This window comes from Macrobrachium rosenbergii, chromosome 3 (assembly GCF_040412425.1).
Source record: "Macrobrachium rosenbergii isolate ZJJX-2024 chromosome 3, ASM4041242v1, whole genome shotgun sequence".
NCBI classification, from domain to species: Eukaryota; Metazoa; Arthropoda; class Malacostraca; order Decapoda; family Palaemonidae; genus Macrobrachium; species Macrobrachium rosenbergii.
Genome location: NC_089743.1, coordinates 7872413 through 7893521, shown reverse-complemented (window position 1 = coordinate 7893521; position 21109 = coordinate 7872413). Strand labels below are relative to the sequence as shown.

Genomic DNA, 21109 nt, shown 5'->3' with positions numbered 1-21109 from the left:
CCCCTAACACCGTGAGGAGGTAACGGTGGGAAGGGGAAGAAGGTATTGACAACGAGTTATGGAATTTAAAAGCCCCTTCTGATGGCTTTTGAACTCGTCCTCAGACCAGTATTGTGAAAGACCCACTTTAAAGGTCTGGCAATTCAGGCCAGGATAGTGTTTTTGCACCCGTGCCAGACGCCATTTTTGAAAGTCTCCGTTGAGCTTGTTTTCTTTGGTGACTTCCCGTTTTGATTCAAGCTAAATTAGTCACGTGAGGCTGGAAAACAAAGGCCAGGGCTGGCCTTTTAATCATTTTTACTTTATGGTATTTGGGACCTCCGAATGTCACACATTGAGGGATGTGATCACATGTTTCTTCATTCACTGGGCATCAAGACTGTATCTATGGCAAGTGTCTCTGTATGTTTCACCGCGTGTCAACTCGACTCTGGAGAGGGCGTCGTTCACTGTATTTTTGTTTATTGTTTTACCCTCAGGTCACAGGTCAATTCCATTGTCTCTCAGGTGGCGTCAGTCTGGAAGACCATAAACCGCCTGGATCTGTAATAAATCAGCAGTAACCAGTACCTGCTGGTTTCTTTGACACCTTACAGTGGTGACCCCAGGTAACTCCCGGGCCATTAAGCGGACTCACCGCGGCGACTCAGTCTTGGCTCAGGATTTCTCAAAAAAAACGCTCTTATCGGCCTAAACTGCGGGCTTGTAACCAGCGTTTGAAGAAGCTGACTCTGGGTCGGGGCGCGTACCCCACCAATTCACTAGCGGAACAGCACCGCAGGCAGTGCGTACTGGCGCCTGTCATCAGCTCCAGTAAGGGGTCAAAGGAGCGAGCATGGGCGGCGGATTCCCTCCTTCATGCAGTTAAGCGCGGACCCGGACTCCGAGGCCTGCTCCTGGCTGGGTCCCCCGACATCAGGCCCTTCGCAACTCCACTTAGCGCCCCGAACACGGGGCCGGGCAACACAATCCCGGGATGCCCTCACCCTAAAGCTGCTCCCAAGTTTCGCCTGGGCAACCTTGATGGAGGTGGCTGTCGCAACTTTGGGTGGAAACCACCTTCGATGTCGGGCGGACCTCACGGAGATATCCTCAGGCCGACACAGTGCTCAACGCCCTTCGGAGGCCGTGTACACAAACTCATCTCGCGGGACGAAACACTCACCCTCACATACAGCACCACAAAAGTTCCTCCTCGTGTTGCTCCCTGACCTGGAAAATATGAGAATGTCGGGCAGCCGCAGTTTTAGGTCCCCAGGATGCCTGCCAATAAGCCGCTGCCCCGACCTCAGCCAAGAGGCGGAGGGCATGGACCTGAAGGGCGTGGATCTCCTGTCAACACCAGTCTCCTCTGGCGCAACAGGTACGGAAAATAAGATTTAAGAAGGTCCAATTTAGTGCCATATTTTGGCCCCGTGAAAGGAGGATCGCTCACCCCTCTTGCATGCCTGGGCAGAGGGTCAGTGGTCGGGGCAAAACAATGTTGAGCTCGTCTGTAGGCTTCACAGGGTCTCCAGGAGCCGTCTCAGCCGGTCACCTGTGGAGGGGGAGGCCTGGACTGGAGGCTTTCCTGCAGATGCCCATCCGTTCCATCTCCGCAATGCGTTTTTGAACCACAGGCGCTGAGGTGGTCCCGGAACTTCTGTCGCCCTATCACTATATGGTGGTAATGCCCCGAAACTGCCTGGGGCCCTGCTCGTTCAACCGTTCAAAAACACCTCGGGAACTCCGACAGAAGGTGTGCGTACTGGTGGGGGAAGAACGGGGCCTCAAAAACAGTGGGTTTCTCCCGCCGCGACAGAGACTGGCAGGAGTGCTGGTCGACACAGGCGCCTTCACGTCGACTTCCCAGCAGGCAGAGGACGCCAGAAAGACGGCCCCAGACCCGTGGGGTTCCTGACGTCCGCGACGATGAAGTCCCAGGAGTAATTCCTGGCCAAGGATGGAGATCGATCTCATCCCTGGTGCCGAGGGAGAGGATGGGGGTTCATCGTTGGCGGCCGTCAGGAACTCCTGAGGTCTGGATTTTCTGGTTGCGGTCCTCTCTGGATGCTGGGAAGACCGACTTGAAGGCTCCTGCCGGTCGACCAGCATCATCCTGCCGGAGACGTCGCCCCACCAGTACGAAAACCTACTGTTTTTGAGGCCCCGAGGTTCTTTAAGCCCCATGGCGGCCTGTCCCGCTGGCCCCAGCCAAGCCGTTTTTGAACGGTTGAACGAGCAGGGCGGCAGGCAGTTTCGGGCGCCCTTTCCGAACCACTTCAGGATAGCGACAAAGCCCGGGACCACCGCCTACTGTGGTTCGATGGACGGATTGGCATCTGCGTTGACGGGCTGCAGTCCATGGGCCTCCCCTGGACGGTGCTGAAACCGAGTGGCTCCTGGTTTTAGCCCCTGAAGCCTTGACGGAGTCTGTGAGGTGTTGTGCCGCCTATGAGGTCCTCGACCCTCTGCCCAATGGTGTAAGACCTTGAGCGATCCTTTCACGGGCCAAAATATTCACTAAGTGGACCTTCTTAAATCTTATCTCCAGGTACCTGTTCACCACCCGAGACTGGTGTTGACAGGAGAGACACCATCATGCCCTGCCGCCTCTTGGATCGAGGTCGTCGTGGTTATTGGCAAGGTCGAGGCACGGGCGGCCCGCTTCCAGCGATGGGCAGGGAGCAAGCATCCTGAGGAGGAACTTTTTGTGGTGCTGTATGTGAGGGTGAGTGTTTCTCATATTTTCCCGCGAGATGAGTTTGTTGTACACGTCCTCGAAGGGCACATCAAGCACTGTGTCGGCCTGTAAGATTTCGGCCTCCGTGAGGTCCGATTCTGAAGTGGCTCTCCACCCCCAGCGCAGCCACCTGGATGGGTTGCCCTCCGTAAACGGCGGCAGCTTTAGGGTGAGGGCGCCCCAGTGACAAAGTTCCCGCCGCCACCTGTGTTCGGGCGCTGGTGTGGAGTTGCGGGATGGCCTCGATTCGGGGCTTCATCCGCTGCGATGGGAGGTAGGTAAACCTAAGAGTCAACTGGGTCCGCGTTTAACTGCATGAAGGAGGGGATATCCGGCCCATGCTCGCTCCTTTGACCCCCTTACTGGAGTAGGATACCACGATCAGGCTACGCACTTTGACGACGGCGCCAGTGTGGTTCCGCTTAGTGACGCTGGTGGGGTACGCCGACGAGTCAAATTATCAAACGCTGGTTACAGCGCCGTTTTCAGGCCGCTAAGAGCGTTTTTGGAGAAATCCTGGAGCCAAGACTGAGTCGCCGTGTGAGTCCGCTAATGGCTCCGGATACTCCGGGGTCACCACTGTAAGGTGTCAAAGAAACGAGCAGGTAAAGGTTACTGCTGCTTTATTACAGATCCAGGCGGCTTATATTGCGGCCGACTGACGCCGGGCCGTGAGAGACAATGGAATTGACTGTGACCTGAGGTCGAAACAATAAACAATAATATACAGTGAACGCCCACTCCAGAGTACAATTGAAACATACAGAGACACAATATAGATACAGTCTTGATGCCTGTGAATGAAGAAACATGTGATACACAATGTGTGACATTCGTATAAATACCATAAAGTAAAAATGATTAAAATGCGTGACCTGGCACGTTTTAGGCGTGACTAATTTAGCTTGAAGAAAACGGGAAGTCACCAAAGAAAACAAGCTCAGCGGAGACTTAATTAATGGCGCCGCCGAAACACTATCCTGGCGCCGAATTGGTGACTTTACACTTTCCTTTAGCGAATTATCACTAGAAGTACCTGAATCTGGATGCTGTACAGTATTTTCTGTACTGAAGCATTTTCAAGATGTTACATGATGTTACATAAATGTGAATTTTCTTTTAGCTGGGCAATTTGCTTGTTGTTAGGTATTAATTCTGATCATTAAACGTTATTACTTTCACCAAAAGGTCATGAATAGGAGATATGAGTCAGTGGGAGAAATACATACCAGAAGTTCAATAAGACCTGAATGCGCTAATGAATTTGAAAGATTTGAACTGGAATCAATAGTAAAGAAACTTATGAGATGGCAAACACCAGGTTACATTGGAATCACCGTAGACAGGATTTTAGCTGAAACTGAAACACCTCGTATCAGAGAGAACCGCCTCGTATAGCTAGTAACGTCGGTGGTAATGAAAATATTCAGTCTGCTTATTCTTAACTGGCTGAGAAAAGAAATTGATAAAAAGCTTAGAGATAAACAAGCTAGTTTAAAAAAAAAAATAGGAATTGTAAAGATCAAATATTTGCGTTAAGACATATTGACAACAATTATACCAGGGTCAGCATTAAGCCTATTTTTGTTTGTGCTGGTCATGGATGTGTTGAGCGAAGAGGTCAGGAATGAAGTTCTGTGGGAGTTGTTGTACGCTGATGATCTGGTGATTGCTGCTGAAGATGAGGAGGACTTACAGAGAAGGGTTGGAGAGTGGCAGGAGTCTTTAGAGAGAGTGGCTTAAGGGTAAATGTGAATAAAACAGAGGTTTTAGTGAGCAGCAGCGAAGATAGAGACAGAATAGTAATACAAGAAAGAGGAGGCTCGATTACAAAACAGGTAGAAAAGTTTAAATACTTAGGATCTACTTTAAGCCAAGAGGGAAGACGTGAGGCTGAAGTGGACAGTAGGATAAAAGCGGCGTGGGGGAATTGGAGAGATGTAGCTGGTTGTATGTGATAAGAAAATGCCAATCAAGCTAAAAGTCAAGATCTATGGCACAGTGATAAGACCAGTGTTAATGTGTGGATCAGAAACATGGGCTCTAAGAAGAAAAGAGGAAGTAAAGCTTGAGAGAACAGAGATGAGAATGCTGAGGTGGATTATGGGAATATCGCTGCTTGAGAGATTGGAAAATGATGAAATAAGAAGAAGAGCAGGTTTAGTAAAGATAACAGAGGTGATAAGAGAGTCACGATTGAGATGGTATGGGCATGTGTAAGGATGGATGACGAGGAGGGGGTGAAGAGGTCTGTTAGAGGTAGAAGATCGAGAGGGAGACAGAGAATTAAATGGCAAGATAAAGTGAAGGAAAATTTGGAGAGAAGAGCTTTGGTGGAGGAGGATGCCCTTGATAGAAGGCAGGGGAGAAGGCGCATCAGGCAACCGACCCCTTAACGTAGAGAGATAACGGTGGGAAAGAAGAAGGTATTGACAACAGTTATGGAATTTAAAAGCCCCTTCTGATGGCTTTTGACAGCGTCCTCAGACCAGTATTGTGAAAGACCTTACGTCACTGCACCATTCCTGTTAATTACGTAAAGCTAATTGAAATGATCCACCAACGAAGTGGATGTAAAGTTAATGTTCATGTGGTCTTGTCAAGTGAATAATTTACAGTAAGCTAGTAGGGTACTACAAGGGAACGTTGTTTCTCCTTTGCTGTTTGCCTTTCTCATGGGTTTTATAAAGACAAAATTGGTCGGAGATGGAAGAGAATTGTTAGAATGGAGTAAGGACGGAATATGCAGATGATGCCGTTTTAGCCCAGCAAACCACCACCAGATCCATCATTTCTAGTGATGGAACTCAAAATTAATGAAGACACGCGTGCAGAAAGGTACTAAATAGATGGAAACAGGGTAACAGACTGACTTTTTTTTTTAAATATTCAGAAACAAGGATATTAAATACAGGAGAAAGTCCTTTGCTCAACCCTCTGAGAACAGTGGCCTGTGTGAGTGTCATTAAGAACTATGGAAAGGCTAGGAACGAGTGGAACTTTGGGGATGATAAGGCACAGGAAAAATTGAGTGGCGGAATTACGCAAAGGATCTTTGCAACATACGGCGCTATATATATATATATATATATATATATATATATATATATATATATATATATATATATATATATATATATATATATATATATATGTGTGTATTAGAATTTACACGTGACAAATTGTGGATTGCTATTACATACTAGTGAGACAGTGATTATATCTTTATTTTCTGCAGTATAAATATTTTAAAAAGGATGCAATAATTAATGAGAAAGAGAGTAGAACTCTAGTTATTAAAAATAAAAGGGGGTAGGCCTGTGAACGAATATTAAGCACCTACTATACACTGCGAACAATCACGAATTCTGACAAAAAGGAATAAATATACCACCCAGTGCGTGTATTGTTCCTTTCCCTCTCTATAGATGCGTCAACGGTAGCATTAATGACGTCACAAGGTTTACATATGATAGCGTCGTATTGGTTCAAATGTAAAAGCCCTAGGAGAAAAATAATGACGTAATAAGTATCTCTATGACTATTCGTTCATATTTCGTGACGCATGGCAGAATAATGACATCATTACCCATCGCGCTCGCTATTGGTGGATCGGATAGAAACCTCTGGAATGTTGGTTCATCCCCACCTTTGCTGGAGGATGACGAACCGCGAAGCCCGCCATCGCCCTCATACGAGCGTAGACCACGAGACCGGCCTGAGCCCACTAATTCGTTTTCGACTAAGTTACTTCTAAATTGCTGACTTTGGTGAGTACTGTAGTATTTTTGGACGCACAGTCGGAATGTCTGACCTACTGAACAATTTGCCATACCCGCAACTGGTTTGTTTCCATTTTATCGGGCGATTTGTTTAAATTTAATCGGTTGTTGGTGTTTTGTGAGCCGCCATTGTGGTTGCCCTACTCCCTCCCGTGCACCCGGTTTAGTAGTAGCTGGTAAGCCGACTTTTCATGATTTTAGGCAATTTTTTTTTTTTTAATTAGATTCTGAAAGTTTTTTGGTTGAAAGTTGCGTGAAGTGGTCCGGTGCACTAGTAGGGTACCAGCCAAGTGAAGCAAGATAGTTCTTGGGTCAGTTTACAAAATCGATACGCCTCGTGTCGCTCCGTTGAAATTACTTTAGCGTATTGGCGAGATATTGCCGTGAATACAGTTAACTTTGAGCAGTTATTCCAAGCGCAAATAGTAAAAGGTCAGTGGGAAGGAAAAGGCTGTAAGTCTTGAGTCATGCTTCAGTTTTTCCTCAAGGGGGCCCGCGGTTGGTCCGGCCACGTGTCTGGAAGTTCCTCTCTCTGGACAAAGGTGCGGGAAAATATGATCTGTGGAACTCTTTACCCTCTCCTCATCCAAGGAAATGATTTGACTGTCGTAAGCGACGTTTATGCAGTTTGAACCAATGGATTTACACGTTATAGGCTATAAAGACCCAGTTACAACAGAAACCGTGCAGGTCCTTGGCCAGTTCCTTTAAGCCGCCTCGCCAGAGGACATCAAGCAGTCAGAGCTAAATTTAAGTTGGCCCAAAGCGTGTTTGCCCAAGGAAAGCTCTTCGGTGACTTGTGCCATGCTCTCCCACATCCTGACTAGCTTAGGTTAGTATGCCCGTATTTCTCATTCAGTATTTTACCGTAAAAATTTTTCTTTTGGTTTTGAAAATATTTTTCATACGGTTATGTGCCTCAAGCTTTTGACATGACTTTCGATAGCGAACAAATATTTTCATTGGTAGCCTATCCTAGCGGACCCCTCCCTTAGGCTTGATACGATTCAGGGGAACAGGGAAACGTTAGGGGGAAAGCAAAACGAAATATGAGGACCTTGAAGCTGTTGATAGTTTTGGATCAGATTAAGGTGTGGAATTTTCAAACTAGGCTATTAGGTCTGTGCTAAGGCAACGAACATCAGAAACTGCACATTTAAACAGGAAAAAGAACTTTCCTAATCTTAAATGCAGTAATAGTTTTAAATGTAATTTTCCTGTGGTTGGGTCCATCTATTTCTGCCAGAATCTTGTCCATTCACTAACGGATGGTCCTAGGTAATTTTTGCTTTGATGTTGTAAGGTACTAAATTGTTAAATTTATTTTATTGCAAGGTTGTAACAGTAGTCTGGGATTTCCTTGTAAATTAACTTTTTCTACTGTATTTTGGTTGCTAATTAAGGATTTACCTTCAATTTTTGTCACATGACTGTAATTAACCAGTAAATAACCACAGAACTTCATCTAACAAGGTAGGGGGCCCTTTGGGAAAGCTCGCTTATGGGTGGCGTATACCTCCGGGACATTGTGATTTGGGTAATTTTTCGGAAGACTCCAGCCAGCCATTTCCAAAGGTGCCAGCTAGCCATTTTTGCATGAAAAACCATTTTGGATTTTTCATGCAAAAATGGCCAGAAATGATAAGGTAGTAAAGAACCTAAAAATACCAACCTAACGTAAACTAGGGGTGTTTACTGGTTACAATTTTGCCGTATTAGTTATGGAGGGGTGTGGGGGCCATAATTGTCTTACCTTACAAGTCCTTATTTTTCTCTGCTATTAGGCATTTGCATGAAGGTTATGTATTGAGAAGAAATTTTTGTTTTGATGTGATTTACCCAAGAAAAATATAAATTATAAAGCGGGAGGTGGCTGGAGTCTAACGAAAAATAACCGTGATTTGGGGGCGATTACAGTTTCAGTATGCTGTGGGTTTCCGTCTGCCAATTTCCTAGCCAAACCCACCACCAGGTGGCAGTGGGTACCGCTAGAGAATCGGCTGGACGGCAAAAGATGGCGACCTAACCTGACGAAACCGACCTAACCAAAAACAGCGGCGTGCCCTTACCTGGCCGGGGGGCTTTGCCCCCTCTGGACCCCCCAGAAACCTAGGTCGTTACATAACCTGACAAAACCGAACACAGGACGGCGTGTCCTCACCTGGCCAGGGGGGGGGGCTTCCCCCCCCCAGAAGGGCCGCACAATTAGCGTATCGTAAACTGATTGAAATAGCACGTACCTCATTCGAAGTCGGAATCGTCGGAGAAATCTGGAATGGCCGATATCGGTAACTCCATTCGTCTTCGTCTCTTGATCGTTGTGATTCAGCGAAATTAGACCGCATTTTGACGGGTTTTGAATTGACTATTTAAGGGATATGCACGTTTAATTAATTCGAGAAAAGTTTAAAGGGGCAAGGGACATTTGTTAAGTAACGTTTTTTAATGCAATACATAGAGAAATATGAATTATACATCGTTTTTACTGTACCGCTTCATGAGGTAGACGAGCAATGACCGCTCTTCATTGCACAAAACGCCTAAATCCATAAGGGTCACTGGGTTCTTAGCCGCAAATTGAATGTGGGACGGATACGACTCGGACGTAGCCATATTGGCAACTCGGATGAGACCGAGGTAGGTCTCGGGGCATGTCGGGTGGGGTCGGTAGGATTCGGGGCATTTCGGGTCGTTGGTCGTCAGCTGTTTAGGTGGAACTACTTACCTTGGCGGAGGGATCTCAGCATCCCTCGGGCAGAATGAGTTAGGCGGCCCAGCATACGAAACTGTAATCTGCCCGTGATTTGCTCCCCCTCTGTTATCCTACAATTCAGGGAACCCCTAGGGAAAGCGGGGTTATAGCTGGGGTAGACCAAGGGGGGTGAGAAGACAATCAGATCTTACTGTATATGGCATTATGGAGACGAAAAATCCTTACACAAACACGGGGAAACTGAGGTAGCCGTTACAAGGACAAATCCTTTCACTACTACTGCTGTATCAAATGCTGCCACTCATGTAGTGTTATAGGGGAGCTTTTGGTACACAACCAGACTTCTTACTGAGGAAGAGGGGGGTCGGGGGGGTCCAAGGCCTATAAATACTTAACCACCAATCACTGTTAACTCTACGTTGAGGAAAAGCCTCGTAATTCTTTGTACTGTAACCCAAAAGGATGGTTAGTAATGGGTGAAACGTCATTCATACAGTTTCTTATATTTCTTTCAGGTGGATTCATACTTAGTTTCTTATATTTCTTTCAGTTTTTGGTTTTTATAACTGGCTTTTCTTTCTGCTTACCTTTATTTCGAGTTCCTTATTCACAATTATTACTGCTCTTGTACATTAACGCATTCCCTGTAGGTGACATTTACTTTATAAGCATTACAATTGAGGATAGGCCTCGAAGAACGAGGCTGCACCACCCTACAGGAATTGTGAAGAAACAAGAGGGTTCAGGAGGAATTGAAAAGTTTCTTGTTGTGGGGGGGGGGGGGCTGCATTCATTCACGATCCTCGCGGGTTAGAACTTTGTCTTTCCAACTGTTGCGGCCGTCTGTGTTGGAATGGTTTATGACCTGTTTGTCAACTATAAGTTTCTGTTAACCTACTTTAACTTTTTTGTTTAATTGGTAAAACTGCAATTGTGCGCCCTGATTCCTGTTAGTTGCCAACGGGTACAGGTTACGACCTTTTTTGGGTGGGTCCTGGGGGCTAAGCCCCCACCCACCCACCCCGGCAGGTCAGGGCACATCGCCCTAAGTTAGATTAGGTAGGTAAGATCTGGTTAGGTCAGGACATGGCATTATAGTTGAGTATACCAGGAAAGGTTATTTATATGTATGAGAATCCTGTCCCAGTCGGCGACTGGCGGGAATCAGACTGCGCAACTAAAGTAAAGTTTTACCTTTTCTTTAAAGGAGGGCCTCAAGGGGGTTGTGAAGCCCCTCCCCAGTTGATGTGGGCTACTAGGTTAGGTTAAGTTGGTTCAGTTACTGTAATAACATATAATCTATGTTTTAAGCAAAGGGCGTGTCCAGGTAGGCCTATGTTATAAAAATCTCAGTAACCGCATATTTCAGTAGAGTGGCTGAGTCCTTGACATGAACTTCGTGCTCCTTCGAGCCTATAACTCGCCACTCTTTGCCTGTTACTTGCGAGAACTGTTATGTCAATTACTTGGAACTTAACGTGTACAGTATTATTACTGCAAATTACGAGATGTTAATTCAGCTGTGTCAAGATCACATCCTGTTAAAAAAAAACTTCTAGCACCAGGTGCAATAGTGAGTCCAGAGTGAATTTACAGAAAAAAGCATTGAGGTGTGACAAAATGCACTTTAGTCCCCAGAAATAGGCTTGAAGGCCGTGAGTTAAGTCTATTGGTGCTTTACGGTTTCTTAGAACTGTATAGTGTTTTTTTTTTTTTTTTTTTTTTTTTTTTTTTTTTTTTTTTTTTTTTTTTTTTTTTTTTTTTTTGCTGCAGCAGTGATTGGTGCCTTGGAAATTAGTTTTCCCTATACTTTTAGGGCTGTTGGTAAAAGCGATCATTATTTTTAGCCAGCCTATTATATTTCAGTAAATTAGCTTTAAATTTTTCTTTTTGTAACGAGTAATAGGCCCAGGGTTCAGGTCAGTGTCTCTTGAAAGAATTGAAATTAATAACCTAGTAAATTCTAGGTCAATGTCTCTTGGAAGAATTGAAATTAATCCCCTAGGAAATTGTACCGGACCATGTACCCATTACTAGCCAAACCTACAAGTACCATAACTTACAAACACATTATGGAACTTAATCCCAATATCGGCTTTTGCATTACTTGGGTGACCGTCCCCCTCATACAGTTGGGTACCCTGACCATATAAGTTCTCTTGGATTCTTATCAAATCCCCCAGAAAACCTGGTCTCCTAAATGAGTCCATTATAATTTCATTTGCTAAATGGGTCGGTTGATCTCCAACTTTGCTGGAACCACCGAGTCATGGTACTTTTGATGAGATCAGCATCTGGCAGAAGTTGCACAAGTTGTCTATAGTTTGTTCAGAGGCGTCAACAAAATGTGAGGCAAAACTTTACTTTCGCATGCTATATCTTGCCAAGAAATTGACAATAAACTTTTTGGTGTGATATTCAGACATGCAACAAATGAATAAACAAAATGCTGCAATAAGTGGTAAAGGGACCTTGTTGGGAAACTTTTTATTTTATTATTTTTGTTGGGGGGGGGGGAACAAACAGTGGCATATACTGGTAGAAATCTATGAAAACAGTTGTCTTTTGGCGCAATTTTCGTAAACGCCCAGTAAATGGGTATGCAAAAGGCAGCAACTAACGGTAAGGAGCCCCGTTAGGAAATCTTGGTTTCTTGGTGGGGGGGGAACAGACTGAAGGGCAGGCTGTGGGATGTCCGAGAATTATGTAATTCTCGGGTTACTGACCTGCCACTCTACACACAATTTGCAGGTCACTGACCTGCCCCTCTACATGCAAGAGGCAACAACAGAAGTCTGCCCTTCTGTACCTCCTAGACGCCGCTAGCCTAGGCTGCTGCTTACCTATGTAAGAAACATGAGACGTTATTGACTAACCCGCCACTGTACATACAAGGGGCTACAACATTCAGGGGGTCTGCCGTAAAGTACCTCTGGACACTGGTACATAGGAAACATTCCACTTTACAGGCAGTCCCTGGTTATCGGCGATCCATTTTACGCCACTTGTTTTCCACTTAGCAGTGCTGATAATTGAGTATTGTTGCTGATACATACCTAATTGAGGCGCCGATCTCCAGTTATCGGTGCTAAGGGCTACATCAAGGTAAAGGAGACAGTCCACCTCATTTGGTGCAATGTAGGCATCACTTGAGATTCCTTGCATCATCCCTTCGGTCCCTAGCTGCAACTGCTTTCATTCCATTTACTGTACCTCAGTTCATATTTTTTCTTCCATCTTAGTTTCCATCCTCACCTAACATTGATTCGTAAAACCTCCTTTACTGTTTCCCTTTCAATGTAGAATGACATCATGGGTCCCAATGCTTGACCTTTTGCCAAAGTATTCTATTTTGCAATATGCAAGGGATTGTTCAACCTAGACCAAATGCCTCTGTTAAGTTTGTATAGACGAAGGACCATGCTACTGCTTACCAACAGGGGAAATTTCCTGATTCTTGAAATTTTCAAGACTTATTAGAAATACGTAGAACACTTGACGTTTCCCTGTTCTACATACGGGGAAATGTCAAACTTTGGTAACGGACATGGAGATGAACATGTGGCCTAGGCCAAGTTTACGTTCGGATATGTGGAGTAGCCCAAGCTTCTGCATTGCATTAGTCTCCACCAATAATGAATGAAGCTTTTGAGGGCTGTGACTGAGCCATACTAATTCTTTAAAAAAGACAGTCATGTATACTCAATATTTGGATTCTGGTAAACTGCAAACCACAAACTTGTCGAACTAATTGAAAATTTTAAAACAACTTCATGACAACTACACCAAACTTTTATGGTGATAAATAGGTTGTCCTGACTTAGTGTATACAACGATACTTTGTGCTTGTGGGATGTTGTGACAATAGTCAAAGCCAGTAAACTCCGGGATCAAAAACTAAACCTTTGTGTTGTTACTACCTACATGAGTCTCGGATAAAAACAAATATTTACGGCAGACTCTTGAGATGAAGGTAATTTGACCTGAAGCCCTAAATATTTGAGTAAAGTACCTTGAAATTTTTCTTATTGTAATGGGTCCAGGGTTCAGGCCAATGTCTCCTGAAAGAGTTGAAATTAATAACTAGGGAATTCTACCTGACCATGTACCCGACAAACACATTACGGAACTACGGAACTTACTCTATATTGTTACAAACATTACCTTGAAATTTTTAGAAAGAGTAACTGGTTGCCTACACTACTGCTTATCTATGTTACCTAGGCTATTATCAACGATCCATTTTACGGCACTTGTCTAGAGATGAAAATCAGCAATTTTTGCCGTCCAACTTGTACATGACACGCCCCTGCCTTTCCCTTTGAGGCCATTATTGCTATATAACAATGGACCTGATTTTGTAGGGTTTAGTGTTTTCAGTGCACTTCATGAGGTGCAATTTATGCATCACTAAGGTTCTTTGCAGTGATCGGGACGCCCCATGGCTCATTAACGATGACTCCAAATGAAATATTGTGTTGAAGAAAGTGTTCAGCATGCTGAAATCTACCCAAAAACTAACTTTCTAAGTACCCAATTGATGTGAATGGTGCCATGCAGCACCGTTCTCCCATAGTTCTTGAGGTGGCTGTAGTGTAGCGCCACCCACCCTGTAGTTCCTAAGGCTGCTGCTGTACGTCGCCCCCCTTTTGAGTAGCCTAGGCCATTCCACGAGTTCGAGTTGTTGCCGGGTTTCCAGGGGGCTGCCAGATCGGGGCAAAGGTCCCCCTGCCACGTCAGAGCACACCACGCTAAGTAAGGTTAGGTTGGGTTGTGTTTGATTAGGACAGGATACAATATTCTGGATTACGTTGGGTTTTGGTCTGTGTGGTTAGGTGATAGCCGAACAGATCTTTTGTCCCGCCAATCGGAATTATGGGACAGACTTATCCACGCATTTGAGTTACTGGGTTAAACGGTGGGCCGGCCAGGTAAGGGCACATCACCCTAAGTCAGGTTAGATTGTCTTGTGTTAGGTTAGGTCAGGACACGACATTTTAGGTTCGGTTAGGGTTTGGTATGTTTGGTTAGGTCACATCCAGTGACGAAGCACGTGTCCGAACAGGTCTTTAGTCCCCATGATCAGAACAACGCAACACGCATAATGTAGCTGTATGTATGGGACGGGTCAGTCTGTCAATAATGAGTACTTTTTCTTATGTAGGTAAGCAGTAGCTTAGGCTAGCGGTGTCTGTAGGTACATTAGGGTATATTACCAGAATGTTGTAGTTTAGCCTTTTGTATGTAGGGTGGTGGATCAGCCTTTTGTATGTAGGGTGGCAGGTCAGGCTTTTGTATGTAGAGTAGCCGGTCAGTAAATCGGGAATTACTAAAGTTGTGAACACTGTATACCTGTGTGTTTGGAATTACCTACATTATGGACGGCGCATACATCTGTTGCTTCCCCCACCCAAAACCCTTGTTCCCAACAGGGTTCCCCTCACATTTAACCGCTTCCTGCTCAACCCTGTGTATTTCCGTAAGCCCGAGTATACTTGAAATTCTGTTCTCTCTTTCCTAGCAATTCCCAATAAACTCGGCTGTTGTTTATATTAGTCTTCCACTATAGAAAGCCGTTTTCTATGGATATTAAGTGCCTTCTTTTAGAAAATTGTAGCTACCTTGGCGTCGGTTGGTCATGGGAGACGCGTCGTTTCATCAGGCAGGATTTCCTTTTTTTATTATTATTTTTATTATTCATATAACTATCATGAGTAGTGAGAGTGACAGTGATAGAGTATTATGATGGAATGGACGATTCAGGGAGCGAAAGTGATGGTGATATAACATCGAATACTCTTGATACTTCAGATGAAGATGATGACGATGATAATCCTGATAACCAAGGCTGGGAAAGAATAACAATTTCAGATGATGAACCACCCTCTCCACATTTCCCTTTATTGGTGATAATATAATTCATCATGTATATGATACTGAAGATGATGAAGAAAATACATATATTCAATATTTTTTGATAATTTTTTTTTTTTTTATAGTTTTACATTTATCATGTGTAATTATTTTGTTATATTGAAGAATAAAAATATAGATAAAAATGCAATAGAAAAATTTATTTATTTTCCTTGGTTTTTTATAATTTCCAAGAAAACTGCCTTGAGAAGTTATGTAATAGTTGAAGACTATCCTGACAAAAATATTGTTTCTGAAGAAATATTCAAACATATACTTTAGCATATATTTTAGAAATAAACAATAAAAAAATATACTTCATAGAGACTGAAAGTTGGGATAAAAGATGTAAGAGGAAAGGAGTTGATAGTGGTGTCGTCGTCTCCCCCCCTTTTTTTTTCTCTCCCCCCCCACCACCATATACAACAGTGATTTTATTACAAATATCAAACACATAGGGAGCTATTTTTGTTTCGTTTTTTATAGCAATTTTTTTTTTAGCGGGAAATTTGGCGTGCCACTGATATTCACAGGTTCCTTGAAATTTTGACACTGAATCCCAGGCTGTCAAATACCTGCACGGAAATGGGCATTTTCCGGCGCCTGTGACTGGTTGGGCAGGATTAAAATTTTATTGTAGAATATGATAGGTCAGTGTGAAAATGCCCACGCATGTGCAATAGCCACAAATAGGTTGATGGCATGGAACATTTTTCATAGGTTGGTTGTCAGATACCACGCATGTGCAGAAGCCCCATTGACCATGATTTATTTTATTTTTTTCTCCAATTCTTGTGACCCACATTCCTTGTATACCACTCTGTCAGTTTAAAACTATGGTGGTCGGTAATGCATAAAGTCAGAAAAAGTCAATTTGGTTTAGGAAAGAATTTTGGGTAAACAAAAATATTTGTCAGTCACACTAAGTACCATAAACAAAGTAATAAAAGGAAATATTTTAAACCAGTTATTAGCTAGGAATACATCAGCATTAAGAACAGTGGATATACTTGTAATGCCATGGTATTATGTAAGCCATTTACAATCTGTACATGTCATGTAGAGTCAGTAAATGACTTTAATATTTTGGTTTGATTACCCTGCTGTGCTTATATATTGGAAGAAAAAATGCTTTATTTTTTTTTTTTTTTTTTTTTCCCTACATTTAATGCCATCATATATGTAAAATGTGTCAGTGTAAGTCAGGTCTTGCCAGTTAATAACTGATTTAAAATAATGGGTTTGGTACTTTATGGTACTTGAATTGTGACACGTGAATATTTATGTTGGATTACCAAACACTCTTGCCTAGCACAAAATAAAATGGGGGAGAGGCTTTCTTTAACTATTACTGGCCACAATAAAATCTCTCTCTCTCTCTCTCTCTCTCTCTCTCTCTCTCTCTCTCTCTCTCTCTCTCTCTCTCTCTCATATAATTTTCATTAATAAATGCACTTTTTGTGATAACTTGAAATACTTAGGTATAAGTTTTTTTTTTTTTTTTTTTTTTTTTTTTTTTTTACTATCAAAATGGACAGTTCTAAGTGTTTTTAGAGGGGTTTTAAGTATTCACGGATATTAGCTATTGGCAAGGGGGGGCCTGAATAAGGGGTGTTCACTGTAGATAAAAAAAAATTGACCTTGTATAACTCATTAAAAATAGCAGAAAGATAGCGTGTATGACTAAGTGTCTTGGAAAAGAGGCTGCATGCAGGGTTGGAAATTTTTCTTAGTTTCTTGTGGCAGGTTCAGAGCATTGCGTGTTTTATATGGATTATGCTCTGTTAATTAATGTTTTCAGTTACGTCGCCCATGAGCTCTACTAAGACACAGTCGTCTTCACTTTAGCCCAACAAGGCTTCCCAGTTATACCATAACATTCATGCACCAAATAGGAAACTGGATTAGATGGAGTCATTTATCATTTCTTAGCTTAATGAAACTTGAAATGTTTGGGGTTTTCTCACAATTGAATTAAATTTTGGGTAGTATTAGTGAATAGACAAGATGCTAACTTTCCAGTCAGTGAGGGGTTGTTATTAAAAATATGGAACACATTTTATTTTTAGAATTTCCTGCAGATCATTTTTCAAAACTAACACAGGTTATCTTTTTCAGGAACATGGCTAAAAGTGCAGCTGTTGGGATTGACTTGGGTACCACCTACTCATGTGTAGGTGTTTTCCAGCATGGAAAGGTAGAAATCATTGCCAATGATCAGGGCAACCGAACTACTCCATCATATGTTGCATTCACTGACACAGAGCGTCTTATTGGTGACGCTGCCAAGAACCAGGTTGCTATGAATCCCAACAACACTGTATTTGATGCCAAGAGGCTCATTGGTCGGAAGTTTGAAGATCATGTAGTGCAGTCTGACATGAAACATTGGCCCTTTACAGTCATCAATGACAGCACAAAGCCCAAAATTCAAGTTGATTACAAAGGAGAGACAAAGACCTTTTTCCCAGAAGAGATCTCCTCAATGGTGCTTATCAAGATGAAAGAAACTGCTGAAGCCTTTTTGGGTGGCACTGTAAAGGATGCTGTCATCACAGTCCCTGCCTATTTCAATGACTCCCAGCGTCAGGCCACCAAAGATGCTGGTACGATCTCTGGTCTCAATGTGCTCCGTATCATTAATGAGCCCACTGCTGCTGCCATTGCTTATGGGCTAGACAAGAAGGTTGGTGGAGAACGAAATGTTCTGATATTTGATTTAGGTGGTGGCACTTTTGATGTATCTATTCTAACTATTGAAGATGGTATCTTTGAAGTAAAGTCTACTGCTGGTGACACACATTTAGGTGGTGAAGATTTTGATAACAGAATGGTTAACCATTTCATTCAAGAGTTCAAGAGAAAGTACAAGAAAGATCCTTCAGAAAACAAGCGTGCCCTACGTCGTCTACGTACTGCATGTGAGCGTGCCAAGCGTACTCTTTCAGCCTCTGCTCAAGCTAGTGTTGAGATTGATTCTCTGTATGAAGGTATTGATTTTTACACTTCTATTACTCGTGCCAGGTTTGAGGAGCTTTGTGGTGACTTGTTCCGTGGCACCCTTGAGCCAGTAGAGAAGTCTCTCAGGGATGCAAAAATGGACAAAGCCCAAATCCATGATATTGTCCTTGTTGGAGGTTCCACCAGAATACCAAAGATTCAGAAGCTATTACAAGATTTCTTCAATGGAAAGGAGCTCAACAAATCTATCAATCCTGATGAAGCTGTAGCTTATGGTGCTGCTGTACAGGCAGCCATATTGTGTGGTGACAAGTCTGAAGCAGTTCAAGATTTGTTGCTTTTGGATGTAACACCACTGTCTCTTGGTATTGAAACTGCTGGTGGTGTCATGACTGCTCTTATAAAACGAAACACAACCATTCCAACCAAACAGACTCAAACCTTCACCACCTATTCTGACAACCAGCCTGGAGTGCTTATTCAAGTTTATGAAGGAGAACGTGCCATGACAAAAGACAATAACATCTTGGGTAAGTTTGAGCTTACTGGCATTCCCCCAGCTCCAAGAGGAGTGCCACAAATAGAAGTAACCTTTGATATTGATGCTAATGGCATCCTAAATGTATCTGCAGCTGACAAGTCTACAGGCAAAGAGAACAAGATCACCATTACAAATGATAAGGGCCGGTTGAGCAAGGAAGAGATTGAGCGTATGGTGCAAGAGGCTGAAAAGTACAAAGCTGATGATGAGAAACAGCGGGAGCGTATCTCTGCCAAGAACAACCTGGAGTCTTATTGTTTCAACATGAAGTCCACTGTTGAAGATGATAAATTCAAGGATAAGGTTCCTGAGGAGGATCGCAACAAAATCATGGAAGCATGTAATGATGCCATTAAATGGCTTGACACTAATCAGCTTGGAGAGAAGGAAGAATATGAACACAAACTGAAGGAAATTGAACAGATTTGCAATCCTATCATCACCAAAATGTACCAAGCAGCTGGTGGTGCTCCTCCAGGTGGCATGCCAGGAGGTTTTCCAGGTGCCCCAGGTGCTGGTGCTGCTCCTGGTGGTGGTTCATCTGGCCCCACCATTGAAGAGGTTGATTAAATGTGGGTGGCTCATTGAAATGTTTGTTTCTGATCTTGGAATAACCAAATGTAGGAAAATTTAAGAAAATTTTAGTTTGCCAGCAATGAACACTGGATAACTTTACATTATTAGTGCATTGCACCACTCACCTAGATCAAAAATGTTGTTGCTGACACCAGTTTCCAAATGCTGCACTTCAAATTTAATGTTACGTTTTGCATAGATTCAGTATGAAGGTGTTTCAAGGATGAAGGAATGTGCCTTATTTTGAAATGGTTTTAAAGTGGGCTTTAGGGAAATGTTTCCCAGTACCAAAGATTTCATTCCAGTTAACCCTGCTCGTTTTGGAGGTTTTTATTTTTTATTTAGCTCATTTTATTTTTTGTATTTTTACTATTACCATCATTAAATTTCCATCCATCCCTGTGAGAATCTGAGTAAAAAGATAACTGCATCCAAGGATTTTGAGAAAAGTCTTTGTTTTATGATTTGAAGTTGTAGTTTGTCATTCCAACCAAATATATTACATATCCAAAAGTTTTGCTTCATTAAACCTGAAGAGATTCATCAACTTTTAAGAAAAGTTTTGCCAAGGTCCTAAACTTGAAAGGTTTCTTAGTGGAAGATTCACAGGTAAACCAATGGGAAAATTAACATTCCTATATGGAAGAATACAAAGTTACCAGCAGTTGAAAGGACGTGAATGTCATGACACTTGAATGAATCAAGAGTAACGTGTTTCACATACCAAACTGATGGTTAGGTATTTTGTTAAATCCATAAAGTAACAATTTTTTTTATGGAGGTTTAAGGAGAAAGCCATATGGGCATTCTAGTGCAGAGAGTTTTACAGAAACGGTCCAACTACACTATCCTGCAGGTTGGTGTTAGAAGTACAGTGTACCAGTTGCTGTTGGTGTTTTTGAGGGAGAAATGAGACTGATTTTCAGACTACATTATAGCAATTGTCGATACTGTTGTCCCCGTCCACACAACGTTGTTGGATAAAAAGTAGTTGTCCATTGTTAGACTCACCGTTTCTGTCTCCCATACATGTTGCCAAATCTATAGAGCGTGCTTTGAACACACCAAACTTTGGTTAATAACTATATGGCTTCCAGTCATATGGATGTGGCAAAGACCCAGTGCATTAGTTTATAAAATGTATATTAAAACAAATGTCATATGTTACTGTAGTAATTATATGTAATACATGAAAATGTTAGCTATTCCACACAGTACATGCATTTAATTTGTATGTACATTGTCATTTATGTGAAATTATGAATTGTATTCCTTGATCATTAAGCATATCTTATTTAATACAGGCAGTCTCCGGTTATCGCTGGGTTTCTGTTCCTGACAGCATCATAACCGAAAATCATCGATAACAGCGCCGATAATCGGAGATAGGTGTTGAAAATCTGGTTATCGTCATCGCTAAACAAGCACCATGAAACCGGATCACCGATAACTGGGGACTGCTTATAGTGTATTATGATCTTTTCACAATTTCCTAAATTTTTCTGTTATATTCTCTTTTCCGCTTCCCTCACTGCAGTGCTTTCTCTGGTGGTGCCCTTGAGTCTACATCATATTGCTCTTACCATCATTACTACTACAGTACTACTGCTACTGGTGATGATAATGATAGTAATGAATGCTTGAAACCAGTTAAGGTTGTAGGGCTGGTTTTCAAATGGATTTTAATTCTACCTAATTAGCAACGTAAATGAGGGTACAGTCCGACGACACACTACTTACCATTACCATTTTCACAGCACAGATACACTTAGTCATTATTGTCATCATAGTGCTGTTCGCTTTCTGATTTGCTGGCTGTGACCCATGCTGCCATTGAACTGTGCTGAACTCCACCCAGATTTTGACTAGCCAGACATGGCCATGTGGACAACAGACTTGTT

At 42.8% G+C, this 21109-nt stretch overlaps 1 protein-coding gene across 2 annotated transcripts; it reads left to right on the top strand.

Annotated features, from left to right (window-relative positions):
• The first annotated feature begins 6169 nt into the window (after positions 1-6169).
• LOC136852438 (heat shock cognate 71 kDa protein-like) lies at positions 6170-19721 on the top strand. Of its 2 annotated transcripts, none has more exons than XM_067127068.1 (2): positions 6170-6492; positions 17249-19721. In XM_067127068.1, the coding sequence occupies exon 2, from the start codon at positions 17253-17255 to the stop codon at positions 19200-19202; it is 1950 nt and encodes a 649-aa protein (XP_066983169.1). In that variant the 5' UTR covers positions 6170-6492; positions 17249-17252; the 3' UTR covers positions 19203-19721. The 2 variants fall into 2 exon arrangements, with proteins under 2 accessions (XP_066983169.1, XP_066983176.1); XM_067127075.1 differs by having other exon boundaries at positions 6415-7336.
• Positions 19722-21109: the final 1388 nt, after the last annotated feature.